Source organism: Phymastichus coffea, unplaced genomic scaffold, assembly GCF_024137745.1.
Source record: "Phymastichus coffea isolate CEN01 unplaced genomic scaffold, Cenicafe_Pcof_1.1 PCOF00072, whole genome shotgun sequence".
Taxonomy (NCBI): domain Eukaryota; kingdom Metazoa; phylum Arthropoda; class Insecta; order Hymenoptera; family Eulophidae; genus Phymastichus; species Phymastichus coffea.
Window position 1 is genome coordinate 322,393 of NW_026706883.1, and position 15,827 is coordinate 338,219.

The 15,827-nt window shown below is 38.6% G+C and overlaps 2 protein-coding genes across 3 annotated transcripts; one reads left to right on the forward strand and one right to left on the reverse strand.

Moving 5' to 3' along the window:
- Window positions 1–12: 12 nt before the first annotated feature.
- LOC131667997 (nuclear protein localization protein 4 homolog) lies at window positions 13–15,826 on the reverse strand. Of its 2 annotated transcripts, XM_058941795.1 has the most exons (14): window positions 15,714–15,826; window positions 14,443–14,695; window positions 13,889–13,969; window positions 13,035–13,239; window positions 12,426–12,582; window positions 12,199–12,336; window positions 11,816–12,119; window positions 11,596–11,733; window positions 11,368–11,515; window positions 11,139–11,299; window positions 1,317–1,468; window positions 1,099–1,237; window positions 715–1,025; window positions 13–211 (listed from the first exon to the last, which is right to left on the reverse strand). In XM_058941795.1, exons 2-14 carry the CDS (start codon window positions 14,461–14,463, stop codon window positions 199–201), a joined length of 1,968 nt encoding a protein of 655 aa, XP_058797778.1. In that variant the 5' UTR covers window positions 14,464–14,695; window positions 15,714–15,826; the 3' UTR covers window positions 13–198. The 2 variants fall into 2 exon arrangements, with proteins under 2 accessions (XP_058797778.1, XP_058797777.1); XM_058941794.1 differs by lacking the exons at window positions 14,443–14,695; window positions 15,714–15,826 and having other exon boundaries at window positions 13,889–14,254.
- LOC131667996 (uncharacterized) lies at window positions 1,806–10,915 on the forward strand. The gene is given in 4 exon segments (XM_058941793.1): window positions 1,806–2,355; window positions 4,187–4,528; window positions 4,915–5,064; window positions 5,155–10,915. Coding segments are annotated over 4 exon segments (1,989 nt in total). The 5' UTR covers window positions 1,806–2,340; the 3' UTR covers window positions 6,637–10,915.
- Window position 15,827: the final 1 nt, after the last annotated feature.

A 15,827-nucleotide genomic window follows, 5' to 3' on the forward strand; every position in this document is an offset into this window, starting at 1 on the left:
TAACCTTGCATAGTTGAATCCATATGATGCCTTTCTTTCTTCTCATATCACAGTTTTATTTCTTCATGTTTTTCTTTTTTATTATTAAAAATTTCAATAAGAACGCTGAATGGCTAGTTATAGTAATCAGTCATTGGATGCTTATATATTTCTATGCAGCTGTAAGCTTTGTTTCCTTGACTTTATCTTATTGAAAATTCACATCGTCATTCTAAAATTTATTATGTTAAATATTAGTAAATAGTATGAATGAAGTTTTAATGAATTCATTATTTTCATACATTTAAGGTTCAATAATTACAACACGAATTGTCTGAATAGCATTTGCCTAAATATATTGGAAATGGAAAGCCAGTAATCTTGTAATTTTATAGTTTTCAGGAGAAAATGTATAATAAAAATGTCATTTACAAACAAACATTGTTTTTAAATAAGATAAGTGTAATGTAAAAGAATGACATAATTTTAAATGGATTATAGCAATTTATTAACCAAAAATGAAATCAAATGAAACACAAATTTTGAACATTTGTCTCTGCTCGATATAAAAACAAATTGGTAAAATGTTATATAAAATTATTTTCAAGTGCATGTATTACGGATACAATTTAATCAACACAAAATTTATAAATGTATATATTGAAAAAGTTAGTTCCAAAAGGATTCTTACTCCAAATTCTTGCACATTAATTACGACATTAATAAAAAATTCACCTCGGCAAACTACACATATCACATGTGCTAATATCAGCAGGATTGAGAAAAGTGCAGTGTGAGCATGTCCACAAAGTTTGTTCAGCTCTAGAATCATCTGATGGTACACTTCTGGTGCTACTAGTTCCTACACCTCTAGATGTTAAACCTGATGAATCATTTCCAAACATTGTACTGCGACTGGATGGACCAGCAGATGATGTTGCAGATATAAGTTGTTCAACCGTTGCCCAATGTTCAGAACAAGACCAGCTGGCAGCTTTTTGGCGATCCTTAGTACAAATAGCTTCAAATAGTGGGTCCATATGATCCTAAAAAATTATAATATGGCATGAAATTGAAAAATTCTTTAATATACTCTACCTTTCAAAAATAAATATTTACCTTGAGAGGGAGCATTTCCATGCAAGCAATAAATATAAGAAGATGGAAATCTGACATTGCCTCAAGGAACTGATCGGGACTAAATTGTTGCATGTAAGTGCACAAGGAACTGAATTCTTGAACTTGTCCATCAATCAACCTGAAAAAATTAATAATCAATCAAGATTTATGATGAAAATTATTTTGTTAATTGGTGATTTCTTAGAAAGATAAAATACCTGTTTTCAACAGGGAATGGAGTAATGTTGTCATTGGCAAAGAAGGTAAATTGAGGCGTTAATGGTGTGGACGCAGGAACGTCCACTAATAAGTACTCAACCGGCAGTGGTCTAGCCAATCTTGAAACTTCGTTGCCATACGAATCTTTTTCCTGCAAAAATTAACAATCATCGATTTTATATTATTAAATATTTGATATGTCTTGATTTTTCTAATTATTTCATCTACTTTCTAACTTGCAGACCGAATCGAAGTTTTCATTCAACCGTTTTAAATTCCACGCCAATAACGAACGCGAGAGATGAACCGAGTGGTGGCGCCACATAGTTTTTTATACCTGAACTATGGCTTATTCTCAAGCCACAGTGGCGCGCATTGCGTTGGAATCGAAATCGGCGTGCTCGCCGCATTCGCGTTAGTTTAGTGATCGTTCGCTGGCAGTGAGCATCTTGAAGTCGTTCCGGCTACATTGGTGACTGTGCGTGTCAACTAACATCTTCGAGAGCATAATTGTCGAGGCTTCGTAATATATACACATACGATAATCTCTTTCGCACGGTAGCAACAAACCGCGAAAGTGTTGCTCTCCTCTGCCTCTTGCTTGGCTTGCGCGCGCGCAGCAAAAAAAGAAGCCTACGTGAGAGAGCGACGCGTTAGCGCAGGCGCTGAGGATATAAAGTGGGCAACGACGACGGGAGAGAGAGCGAGCGAGAGAGAAAGACAGACTGCGCATGTGTGCGTGTAGAGTTGCGCCAGGGAGCAGCAAGTAAGAGTGAAAGAGAGAGCACCGTTGGCTAGTGTGCTTGTAGTAGCGCGGCTATCACATCGTGGTCGTCGCCGTAGTCGTCGCCGTGATCGTCGCCGTAGTCGTTGTTGTCGTCGTCGTCGTCGTTAGCGGCTGCAGCAGATACAAACGAACATCACGGAGCAGTCGAAGATACAGCGGCTGCTGCTGCCGCGAGTGGCGTTGGAAACGCGCGCGCACGGCCTGCCGGAGAGGAGTCGTCTTGCCGCCGCGGCGCCATGCCAGTAGCAGTGGTTAGTGTTTGCTACTTTCAACACTGTTTCGAGTTTCCTCGCGCCCAGGAAGAGCGTTTCACATGTTACGAGGTTAGCGCGTTCGATCGCCGTTTCGGCGGCACGCCACCGCATGTGGAATCTTCCTCGCCAAACGTAATGTCTGTCTGACGACTGTTAGTCTCTGTCTCTGTTGCTCTTTCTCTCTCCTGTGCACGGTGTAAGCGGGACAGAGACGGAGCAATGCGACGCAAACATCGTGATGTGGCAGCCAATCGAGCTAGCGCGTGCTCTGTGTCGAGAAATTACGAAGGGCCGATGTTGAACGTGGTTTTTTCCTTTGTACTGTGTCGTTGTCACCGTCAACGTTCGATTTCTCCGGCGCGCAACCAAAGGAAAACCTACGTCTTAGTCAGTATGTGTGCTTGCGTATATGTGCGCGACGCGCATGTGTGTATGCTAGTGAATGTATGTGTGTATTGAGCGAGGTCCAACGAAAGCTCACTCGGGTGAGAGTTTGTTTTGCCCTGACGATGATTGATCCTGCCAAAAAGTCGCGGGTAATTTTAATCGGATTATTGACGTCAGCCAACTCGATGACGAGGCTAACTGCATCACGCCGCAAATCTGTCACCGGTTTACAACAACGCCACCGCGACCGGTAAACTCGACTCGCAATCATGTGATTCCAAATTTATCTGCGTATTTAGTGTGTTTTAGAGCAACAGATAAGAAACCGTTGTTTTTGTTTCTCGTTGCCCCCTTCGTCCATGTTGCTACGAAACCACAGTAAAAAGGAAGCCAAAAATACCCGAAAGCTAAAGAGCATCAAAACAAAGCTTCGGCAGTCTATTCATTAAATCAGCAAACTTATAAGTCAATTTCTTGGGAATCGGCACGCACGGTCGCTGACGGCGTACTGCGACTGTAACTTGGGCCGTGTCACCGCCGTACAAGATAAACAGAAAAAGAGAGAGAGTATGAGAGAGAAAGAGTGCACGAGAGACAGAAGAGGCGGATGAGAGTGTCGCATCGTCGAGAGCTACGCAGTGAGCTACCTATATACGTTGGTTTTTTTGTTGGCCGCTCGATTCGGCGCTTGTTTCCTCTTCCTCCTCTTCCCTGCCGCTTGCTCGCGCGCACGGCCGCGCATCGATTTTTTTATCTCTCTTTCTCGTGGCGGCGGCGACGGCGTCCAAACGTGTTGGTAGACGCGAGGGGCAGGGGCTTTTGGCGGGATTTCGAGCGCATGCGTGTCCCGGCCAGCGTACATACCGCCGCAAATGTCATCGGCAGACGACGCGACACTGTCTCTGTCGAATGAAAGAATAATCACGGTAGCTTTCCTTTCAAAGTATCGTTGACTTTCCACCGGCCGCGCGGAAAATGTCTGAAACACGAGATATCAATTGCGTAACAATAGAAAACGAAAAAAATTACAAAGGGACCGCATTGCTGGCGTGTGTTGTATGCGACGACGACTTTGTTCGATTGATTCTGCGGTTCAGTGATCTGCTTACGAGGAATGCAGCCGTGTTTTTTTATGAGATAATTATTATGTACGGTCGGTAGGAGACTTTCCACTGTGGTCGCGGCTTTCGAGTCACCGTTGATCGGCGAGAACGAGACTGTTCACACGCTGGGATTTCGTATTTACGCGGCTGCGAGGCAAATAGACAGGCGCTAAATAAGACATTAGACTTCTTCGACCAGTGCTTGTCAAAATGAAAGTACTCATAATAATGGATTTTTTAGGAAAAGTTAAAATCTCGAGTCTAGCCTCTACAAAATATAGGCTAAGGTAGCGGAAATGGAGTAAATCGATTGGTGTAAAAAGTAATAATATTTGCAGATGCTGGATCCGAACGTGTTGACGGACCTCGAGGAGCTGACTCTGTGCGGGTACTGCAAGCAAAAGTACAATGACACCGAGCAGTGCCCGAAATTTCTGAGCTGTAAGCATTACTTTTGCTTGCGTTGCATCGAGAACAACCTGCTCAAGGGTCGCGAACTGTTCTGCGCCCATTGCTGGAAGAGAACGGAACTCGGCGACCAAGGGCCCGACGCCTTGCCCACCCACTCGCCATTGCTCGCCCTTGCCAACAACTTCTCGCACCTGAAGGTCAGCCAAAACAATGTCGCCGGACAGCCGACTCCACCGCCGCCACAGAAACCCAACGACAGGGAGAGAAAGGTAGAAAAACGCGCACTCGTCGACGTTATTAGCCTTGGCATCTTTCGGTTTCATCGCGCAACCATGCATTTTTAATAACTCGACAAGTCGCGAAGTCGCGCGTGGAGCATGGCAACATTTTTCTCAGTTATGTAATTCGCTATAAATGATATACGCATTGAACGACAGAGAATGACACTGCTCGTTTGCGTGCGATTTTCTCGCGATAATTGCGCGAAAGAGCGAACGCCACAAGTGCGAAGCCGTACAGCGACGCTGTAGCGCCATTGCTGTAACGAGCTTATGATGTAAGGTCATGACAGGACGCGCACTTCGTGTTACTTAAGAACGTTTGAAGCGAAGCGTCGATCGGATTGTTGACGTGCCGCGATCTCAATGTGTTGCAGAGCGAGAATTGCCATACCCACGGTATGCCGCTGGCGCTCTGGTGCGGCACTTGTTGCACGGCGCTCTGCAGGGCCTGCGCTACGCCCCAGGAGCACCCCGGACACCAGATTAAATCACAGACTGATGCCAAAGAACAACTCAAATCGGATGTAAATATGTGCAACTTTTCAGCCATCGCTCAACATTCAAACTGATGAATTATTCCCTTTAACGAATCACTATTTTCCGATCTTCTCCAGGTTCAAATGGAATTGGCGGCGATGAGCAAGCTCTCCACGGAAATCAACCGGCTGCAGATGCAACAGCGCGACTTTTTGATGAAAGTCTTGGAGGCCTGTATAACTCTGAAAGCCCACGTGGAGACGGACTTGCAGAACAGCGGCTGGAGCCACCCCGCCGAGGTAACAGATGCGCGCGAGACCTTCGGTAAGGCCAAGACATCGCTCCAATTATCCGACTGTCCCGCCGAAGTCTACTCCCTCCACACGGAGATCATGCTCGAGAAACAGAGACTACAGACCAAGTACCAGGAGATGATGCTGCAGTGCCAGCTCGACGATCTGATCGGCAATTCTGGGGTGATATTCGATTTCGCGCTGCTCAAACAGGCAGTCGCGGGAATCCACTCGGGTGAGCCGCTGATTGCCCAGCAGATCGGCAACGGCGGTCGCCTGCCCAACCACGCGACTGCTTCGCAGAACCCTATACTCTTCCTTGCCAACTACTGCATGTCTCAGCTGTACTCGAGGCACGTACACGAGGCGACTACGCGAACCAAGCAACACTTGCAGAATGGGTCGATAGAGTACCACATGCTGCCGCAAGTAGCGGGCGCCGTTCACGTGAGCCCCTCGGGAGCCACGGCGGCGCCGCCACCCTCCCAGCAGAGTCAGCCCCCGCAGGTTCAGCCGCAAGCCCAGCAACAACCGCCGCCGCCGCCACAGCAACAACAACTACTCATATCCCCGGGCTCGCCGTCTCTCAAGCCGAGCGTAGCCGCGCCCGTTCCCAATGCTATTCTCCAGCAGAGTGCGACAAGCTTCATCAATGCCGCCGAGGCCGCTGCTGTGGCCAATAGTGCTGGGATCGTAGGTATGCATTCGCCGCAGCAGGCTCCGGCAAATCTTAGAGGACCATCCAACCCCTATCCTATGTATTACTTCAACATCGAGGTGAACGGCTCACCCTACGGACGCATCGTCATCGAGGTGCGACCCGACGCTGCGCCCAAGATGTCCAAGAATTTCAGCGTACTCGCGACCGGCGAGATTGGCTACGGTTACAAGGGCTGCACAATCTTTCAGTGCTGGGAGGGCGAGAGTGTGATTACCGGAGACTTTGAGCTGAACAACGGACGCGGCGGCAGGAGTATCTTCGATGATGGATACTTCATGCCCGACGACACTAAGTTCCCGGCGGTCAGGGGAGCGGTAGGCATGAGAAGAACGCAAAAGAGACACGACAATCTCGGCATGGTGGGCTCGCAGTTCCGCATTATACTCCAGGAAATGAGAGGTTTCACGGGAATTTTCGGCCACGTGGTCGAGGGTCTCGATCTTATCGAGACGATTTCGACTTATGGCGATCAGACAGGCAAGCCCACCAAGACCATCCTCATTAACAAGTGCGGCAAGCTCTAACGAAGGCTCGAGCATTACCAGTACTACCATCACCATCACCACCAGCAACACGATGACAACAATGGGTTCTTCGCCTTTTAGACGTTTTTTTTTTCTTTTCTTACTTCGCCTTTTTTCTGTTTTTCTCATCACGTGGAAAAACGACGACGACTATGCGTTCCCACGTGCTATAAACTAAGTGAATCGACAAGGGCGAGGGGTTCAAAAGACGAGGGTGTTCAACGATGACGAAAGTTGATGACTGTCAAACAAACAAAAATGCGATCAGTAGTTCAGGTCTTTTCGAAGATTTTTCAAAGCTATTTCCGTGTAATCTCGCGCGTGCGTGCCGTATTTGTCGAATTATTATATATTATTGCTAAGGGACCGGGTTACTTCAAGGGTTTGAGTCCATAATTTTTTTTGCTCTTCATCGACTAAGTCGGGAGAGAAAATTGTGTCGCGCGAGCATTTTGAACGTTTAAACTCTCTAAAAAAAAAAAGTTACAATCTATTTTTAAAGCGTGAACGAGTTTAACGAAAAAGCTGAAGGATAGCGATATTTCGGCGATCGATATCATCGCGAGAAACGTAATTATTGTGAGATATGATGAATAAGGGTGACAAATGTCGATATTTTCCTAACGAAAGCGAGTCAAGTCTATTCGTAACAATTTAATGTTGATAAAGAAAACGATACATATACACTAAAACGTACGCGCATATATACGCATATATATATATATGTATATATATACATATACATATATACACTCAGAAGAGTTAGGGAGAATAAAAGAAATAAAAATGGAAACAAACTTTTATGTCTAAACGCGAACACCGCGAACCTTTTTGGACCGACGCATATACACGTACCTCAGATCGATGCGACTCCTAGTTAGAAAAAAATTGCGATAACTTGTTTTAGCTGTTGACGACGAGAAAAAGATGATAAATTATGAAAAAGCTATACGTTAAGCTCCGAAGTTTATTTTCGCTATCGTGTGTGTACGTTGACATTATACGCGTAATAGTTTAAACGTATCTTCATAAAATTAACGATGCAAGAAAAATAAGAAAAAAAATATTAAATGTCGTGCGTCAAGCGATTAAATGCATGGAGTAGGCGCAAATACCTCTTTGTTACTTTGATCCGATAGTTTTCTCAAGAATGAATTTTTTAATTATCAGTAATATTGAACATTTCCATAGATATCGATATTTTTATTTTGTCATTGGACCACAATCAACTGAAAATGGTGCAATTAATCACAACAGTTAATAATGTTCAAGAAGTATAATAGTTATTTTATAGCATGAATCGGAGGAAAAGACAAGGGTATCAAATTAACAAATGGTATTTGTGCTCCAGAACGCTATTTATAATGGATAAACGTAAGTAAAATTGCTACCCATAGAAGTTAATCGTTAGAAGTACGAGGGAGTAATATGAGTTATTAAGATGACTATTGCAAATGAGAAAAAAATATACATCAGGGAGATCGAGCACACAATACATATATATACAAAAGATATATACAATATATATTATATATATTTTTAGACAGGACTTGTATGTTTTTGGCCGAAAAAATTGCAATCGCGCGTAGCTCGGCGGAAGTCCGAGGAGCCGGTATATAAGAAACAAACCGATAAAATAGTTAAGCTAAGCTCGTATATCCTTCCAGAGGCAAGACATGGATTGAGAGAGCGCCAAGGGAGCATAAATAGAAATATATATATTAAACTAATGTGATCAATACGCAGCGAAATAGTGCGTACGTAATTTAGGTAGACAAAAAAAGTGTATAACCGAAATGAAACCCGTGAGAAAAGGATGTTTGAACGTGTCGTCCCTACCGATCAGCTCTCGATCTAGTTTTGCTCTCCATTAAACTAGCGAGCCTATAATGTTATGACCGCGAATATATAGAAGTGATTATTACAAAAATGGAAAAAAATTAAGAAACACAATGAAGTTAGTAGATTTCACTCATTTACACACATACAAAGCGGAAAAAAGCCAAGCGTTTGTAGGGCAAAACCACTATTTAATCACGTTCAAAGTAAGGCCTAAACTGATAGACAGATAGAAGATTTACACAATTATACGCGTTTTTTTTTCTTCTTCGAGAGTGAACCATAATTAAAAACAAAAGAAAAAAAATTGTCGTGTGTCTTTAGAGTGCATGTTTCACGCAAGTGTGTCTCCGAGTTTATTTAGCATAGGTGCGAGTGATGCTAAAAAAGAAAAAAAGGTATACGTAGATTGAACGCGCAAAAGACGCCCTTTTTGGGTCGAAAACAAGCCTCCTCGTCGAGAGAGTGAGACAAATCTATTATACATAAAAGTAATGGTGTTGCGTTCAGCGAGAACATTTTTTCTGAATAGATCTTGGTTGGAAAGCGATTGATGAAAAAGAAAAATTATGATGTATTCATAAATATTGCAGACGCACGTGTACGAAAGTCTGCGTATTTAACGAAATCATTCCTCGATGCTGTATATCGAAAATACTTCGATTATGTAATATGTTATGTGCTATTCATATGTAAATCCTCGTAAACCCCGTCGTTATTGTACTATATATCACAAAATACGATTTAAACACAAAATGACAAAAAAAGATAATATTGTACAAGCATATTGAAGACGATGAAGCGTTACACAATAAACAAAACAAAGTATAGATATGCCACACTGTATACACGAGTACGTCGCGTTATAGGCTGAACGAAAAAAATTACAAAAAAAAATGTGAGAGAGAAAGCGAGACAGATACTACTGTTACACTACCTATTCACTGTATATTACGAATACATAGAAAGCGCGTTTAAAAACGATTGTATCTATTTAAGTGAACACAATGAAGAGCCACCTTAAACAAAGTCTTGAGTAACGAATGACCGCGTTGGTACAAAGAAGAAATGTGATTTGTTGTTTTGTGATTGTGAAAGCCACGTAATGTTTTGTATCGTTTGAAGTATTTGACAAATAACAAAGGTTTTTTTCAACTTTTTTTGTCGGTATCCAATAGAGAGAAAGTTGATCGTGTAATTTTTCCTTGACATTCCGTAAGATAGTCTTCCAATAAAATTTAAGTTCAACCAACACACAATTTTGTGAAGTAATCTATCTTGTCCATTAGCGGAGCAACTTTTTGCCTCATTATTTCTTTCACGATCACGTCATAGTTTGACGAAACTAAAGGTATATATGAACATGTTTGCGAATTTTCGAGTGCAAAAGCTTTTTGGCCTCAGGACGAGCTTCTAAGGTGGCTCAAAAATGCCGTATAAAAAAGAAATAAAAAACACGTATCGATGCAAGCATATTCTCGCCGAGAGTAGTCGTAGAAAAAAAGAAAAAATCGTCGTGAGAAATGCGCCTTCTAAAGAAGAGAACCTCATTCGATGTTGAACTTAAAAGTTTTAACGCTGTTAATTGTGTATCTGACTAAATGATAATTGTGTATCTCGCGGCACTGTGAGCGATTACGATGAGTTTGCTTATACGAATGCAAAACGACGGAACAGATGAGAACACAGAGAAAAACCTTTGTGTTGAAGTAACCGTTTTTAAGATAAATGTAATTGTGCAAAAGCGCAACATGAAAAGCGCATATAAATAAAAAGTCTGTGTAAAAAATGATAAAAAAAAGCGTTGCTCGAATAATAAGTTTCTCTTCTTGATTTAAATATTTCGTATTATAAACCACGAGAAAAAAAAATGATTCGCGTTAAACGACGAAATATTATCAACTACGTGCACAGTTGTATCCAAAAAAAACCACTGACGATTATTGTAACATGTAACTCAAGACTCTCTTACTCACAGAAAAAGCTACAAAAATTGAACTGTAAAAACAAAAGTTAAATCCGAAAAAATAAGCCACCTGTATATATATTTTTATGAAGTTGACGAAGTAACGCATAGCTTGTAATAAATAACGCGATTTCGAAACCGTTTTCTCCTCTCTTACCGAAACACAACAAATTCCTGTTCTTGGGTGGGACACGCGAATTGTAAAGCGATAAAAAGTATACATATACTATATATGAACGAAGTAACAAACTACAAAGAGCTTTACTTTACACGTATTTTCGTCTTTCTTTTCTCAATAAAAAAAAATTGCTTGTTTTCTACTCTCCGGCGAATCACGAGAGTATTACGATGACCGTAATTATTATATTATACTTTTTGTTCCTGACCTTACGATTATAGGTCGACTCTATAAGCTAACGTGTGAACGCCAGTGGAGCGCATATTCGGTACGAATTAGTTATTTAATTGCGATTCAAGTGTACGCTCGTTACCCAAGTTACTGTACTTTTAGATCGTCAATTTTCAGTTATTAATTCATTTCTTCGTGCAAACAAAGTCGTCTTATTCTTTCCCTAACCTAATCCTTTTTACCGAATATATTGGTAAGTTAATATTAATAATATATATTTAAAATATTTTTTTTTGTAATTGTTCTTAGTTTCTTTTTTTATTAGTAATATCTTATAAAAAAATTTGTTCTTTGAAAAAAATGCATTCTATTATAAAAATATCTTATTATTTGAACAATTACAAAAAGTGAAAAAAATAAAAATCTTACCTTATAGTACACATCTGGAACATACTGCTTATCTGATGATTCAATAACGTAGCCTAGTTCTGGTGCATCCTTTGTTGGCACTAGACATCCATCTCTAACCAACGCCATGCACTGATTAGTTACTTGATATCCTTCCATATGAACTTGATTTTTGTCGTCACCTTGAAATTGCAATAACTCAGTAAATGATTTACGTTTAAATAAGTTGATGACGATCCTGAATACTTACCAGTGACGCAAATGGTTACTAATTTTGAGCCAAAATAACCAGACGGCGAAAAGCGACAAGGATTAGGTATTTTATTTTGTATATGACCAGCCATAATACATTCTTGTGCAGACAAAAAGTGGCTTTCAATATTTCTGACATGTTTTACCTGAAAGAAATGAAAATCGATTAATTAATGCATTTTTCAAGTATTAGAGTAACACAAAGTGTAAGTTATAAACCACTTACTGTGCCTTTCTTAACGTCATCAGCAATGAGATCGGTAAAAATCCATCCTACCTTTTTCAAATTTAAAAACTGAGCTAATTCATCTACAATAGCTTCTTTTTCATCTGGCAACAGAACTATAGAATCTTTCGTACTTTCCTACAATTTTTCAATTGATTAATATTTGAACAATTCATGAAAAGGTCATTAAAATTAATCGCAAATCTAATGACTTTGTTACCTGTGGTGGCTCGTAAATAGCAGCTACAACCGTTTTAATGCCTAAAGGTACATCTGAGTGGATTTCATATCTACCATATAAATAGCCAATGCGCTGATGACCTGTTATGCGCCAATAATTGAGAAACCTTTCGACGAGATGAGCATTTTCGAAAACTACGTTATCAACGTGTCTATAAGTTTGTCGGTTTAGAGTTATAGCGTTAGGCTGACATTTACTACATATTCCCTTAGGCCATGGTGGATGATCCTTACAACCAGTTTTAATACGACAACTTATATCTTCTAACTGCAAAAATTTTCCTCTGCAAAAAGTAAATTTCATCATTGTCTGCAGCTGTAAATATTTAGTTAACTAAAATAGATATTTTATTCTCAGTTTACCTATCTACACCAGCTGTAAGTTTTCTAAGGTAAGAATGGAAAGACATGTGTTTTATGTTTTGAGCTTTTAGATAAGCCTCATCAAAAGGTTCTAATGGTGAACAATGCACACAACAAGCATTAGCTCCATGTCGACAACTGAAAATTAAAAGTATAATGTAAATGCAACAAGTACAGATTTTGAAATGAACAAATAACTGGTAATTAGTGGGAATAAAAAACCGTACAATTTTTCGTCACGTTTTCTCTGTATTTTTCCATTTAATTTCCACAGTTGCTGATCTACCTCATCTTCTACGGGAGTTGATAATGGTCGTGCAGAGTTATTCATAATTGGCTGTCCTGGAGGTCCTTTACTAGTGCTTGGAGTAATATCCATTGGTTCTGTTACATATTGAAAATAAAAGTTTAAAATTCTATTGAAATTAAGCATACAAACATGGGATATTTTAAATAATTTTATAGTGATTTTATTAAAAAATTTATAAATTAAACAAGATATAAAACTTTAACAATGTTATGTTATTAACACTATTGGAAATAATTAAAAAAACATTATCAGATATTTTTTTATAAATAACAATAATAAAATGTCTTTACTAAAAAGTGTTATACCTATATTTCACTACATGACTTGGCATAAATGAACTTTTAAATATTGTATAAAATGTATTCATTAATAATGTATAACAATCTTATTAGTATTTTCATTTTTAAAATATTATTACAATATGTAGACTACAAAATTTAAATATTTCTATTAAACACAAATTTATAGTTCTTGTTTCCAGAGCAATTTATGGTTTTTAGGTTATTTATTCTTATATAAATATTACCTGAGGATACATTATTGGAGGCACTACTGATTGATGGGGTATCCCAAATAACTGCACCATTCACAGGTGCCAAATATAACATATCTCCATGTTTTAGACCTGCACTTTGAATAGTTTTACTGCAAGATGATATAAGTTCATCTTTCTGATTGCGTTGTTTATAAAGGCCAAATCCAAAACTTCGTAAGTCGAATGCATCATGAATCTATAAGAAAAAAGGGAAAGATATTAAAGTATATTTAAAATTGAATTTATTTGCAATTTTATGATATGACATTACATTAAAATTAAGCAATAACTGAATCTTTCATCATGAGCAAAATTTACTGGATTTTTAAGTTATGATAAAATTTATTTTCTTAATTGAATATACAGCCGATTAATAAGTATTTCGGTGTTATTCAAATGCCTATTAGAAAGCTGATTTCTTATTCAACTCCAATACTAACCTTTAAACTAAATCAAATATATACTTTATATTTTAATTATTCATTTGTAAATATTTATATCGTTTCTAATATCAACATAATATTTAAAAAATAAAGTCATTATATTTAAGATGAATATGATTATCTAAACAAAAGATATTATACAAAGTACTCTTATTAAACCGTATAAAATTTTAATAGAAAAACTTTGATTTGAGATACCTATAAGTAAATTATTATGTTAATAAGCTTTATACGTGTTTAAAAGGAAAAAGTATTTAGGTGTTAATCAACTAAAACAAGTGTTTCTACTATTGAAATTTAAAACCACTTATAATACAGAATGTTTTAAAAATGATCTAATAATATTTTGATGAAGTAATTTGAAGTCTCTGTTTATGAATTAAAAAAAATAATAGTAAATACCTTTTCAAAAAGCTGAGAGATTGTGTCAGAAGGATATGTCTCGATTCGCTTTGTTCCTTCTGCAGATTGCACACGTAGTATCTGGAAAGATTTTTCAAGATCATCTCCCATTTTTATAAGTGATGTAATATTCAATCAACACCAGAGTTGAACAACGAGAAAGTTCAATGCTTTCTTTCTCTTCAAATTGACATCTTCAAAACAAACAACTACAAATCATTAAAGGTTAGAAAATTGTTTCAAATTCTAAATACGCAATTTTTAAACGCAAAGTGACGGTTCACTAAACGTAGCCTCAAAATCCGAAGTTTATTCGAAAGATTCGAAAAAAAAACAATGAAATTCGACTTTTGTTTGTAGTGCTAAGTGTTGTTTAGAAACACTGTAGTAACTTTCGCGTGGCAGTGTTTCCACGAGCAGCAGCCATGCGTCGTCGGCGGTGATGATGATCAGCAATTTTTCTGCAGTGAATGATTTATCGCCACCAGCGACGACGCTGCCGAGCTCGTAAGATTGCCTTCCTAATGATCCTTATAAGCGAATCCTGGACTTACAATTTGCTTGGACTTTGACATATTGGTGAGTTCTGTTGCCCAGCATCAGCTGTTTTTCTCTCGTCGTTTCTCAGCCTTCGTTCGAACGCGCTGCTAGCTACCGAAATGTCCCTAGCAGCTTGTCGTGTGCTCGCTTGAGCAGCTGTATTTTTCTGTCTTCTACGATCAGACGCTGCCACCACTACATTTAATCCAAAGAATGGAAATTTTCTTGGACTTATTTCTATTCTTCTCTCTCTGTCTCTCTCTCTCTCTAAAAATATATAAATTTATATTTTTAGTAAACTTTAAAGTTGATTCTTTGAATTCGCTAATTATTTTATATAATACTTCTATTGTAATCAGGAACCACATATATTTGAAATATCAAAGATAATCTCGATTAGTACTTTCATTATTATCCTTTGGATAGCCTATAGATTTGTCATTTGTTAGTCATATCGGGTATTCAATTTCAAATCAAAATTTGAATAGAAAAAAAATTGTTTTATAAATATACTGTGAATAACTTATTATTTTGGAGCTAACATCTATTTTTCTAAGATAACTATATGATATTGATTGGAATTTTGAAAAGCATAATCTTTCATTATAGTAAAATACGATATTTCAATTATTCAAATTAATATAGACATAAACACCCATTACTCTGAGTTTTTTATGGCTTATAACGAAACATAAGAGGAAATTAATTTAGTAGTAATTAATTAATTTAGAGACAAAATAGTTTAGAAATAAAAGAAACGTCGATTTGATGCTGAATTATCTAAATTAATTAAAATATATAAACACTTTTGCAGTGCACGGTAGAATAACGAGAATGTAAAAAGGGTAAACACAGAATGGCTATCTAAGAAGATGATATCTGCGATTCGGTTTCCTATAGTCCTATCTTCTTTCTAACATTTATTTCCGCTTTGATTCATGCATTAGTCTGAAAGTCAAAGCTCCGCTGCAGATCAAGAGAGTGTATGTATATATATACACACACACATGTATGAATGCAAATGCCATTTATAGGTATATTCGTAATTGAAAACAGAGTTCGCATATCGATATATCGGATGATAGTTACCATGAGAGAAAGCGAGAGAGTGAGAGGGAGAGAGTGAGTGAGAGAGAGAGAGAGAGAGAGAGAGAGAGAGAAGAGAGAAAGAGCGAGTACGAGAGAGGAGAGAGAAAGAGACATAGAAAGAGACTGATAGAATAGCATGACAGGTGTTAGCTTGAAAAGAAAAAATTTGCAATGAAAAAGTACATATATACTTAACCTGGTGCGTGCGGCTATCAAACTTGTTGGAAAAACTATCAAGTCAAGCGTAACCACGGGGTCGAGCATTAAAGCCCGTTAGCACTGCAGCTATACGAGCGGTCGTGCGAGCGAC

Coding starts and splice junctions, on each gene's coding strand:
- LOC131667997 (XM_058941794.1), bottom strand. CDS start 13,999: ATGGGAGATGATCTTGAAAAATCTTTCCAGATACTACGTGTGCAATCT. Junction 12,337..12,425: donor AGAAAACGTGACGAAAAATT/GTACGGTTTTTT, acceptor TTTAATTTTCAG/TTGTCGACATGGAGCTAATG. Junction 12,120..12,198: donor CTTACAGCTGGTGTAGATAG/GTAAACTGAGAA, acceptor TACTTTTTGCAG/AGGAAAATTTTTGCAGTTAG.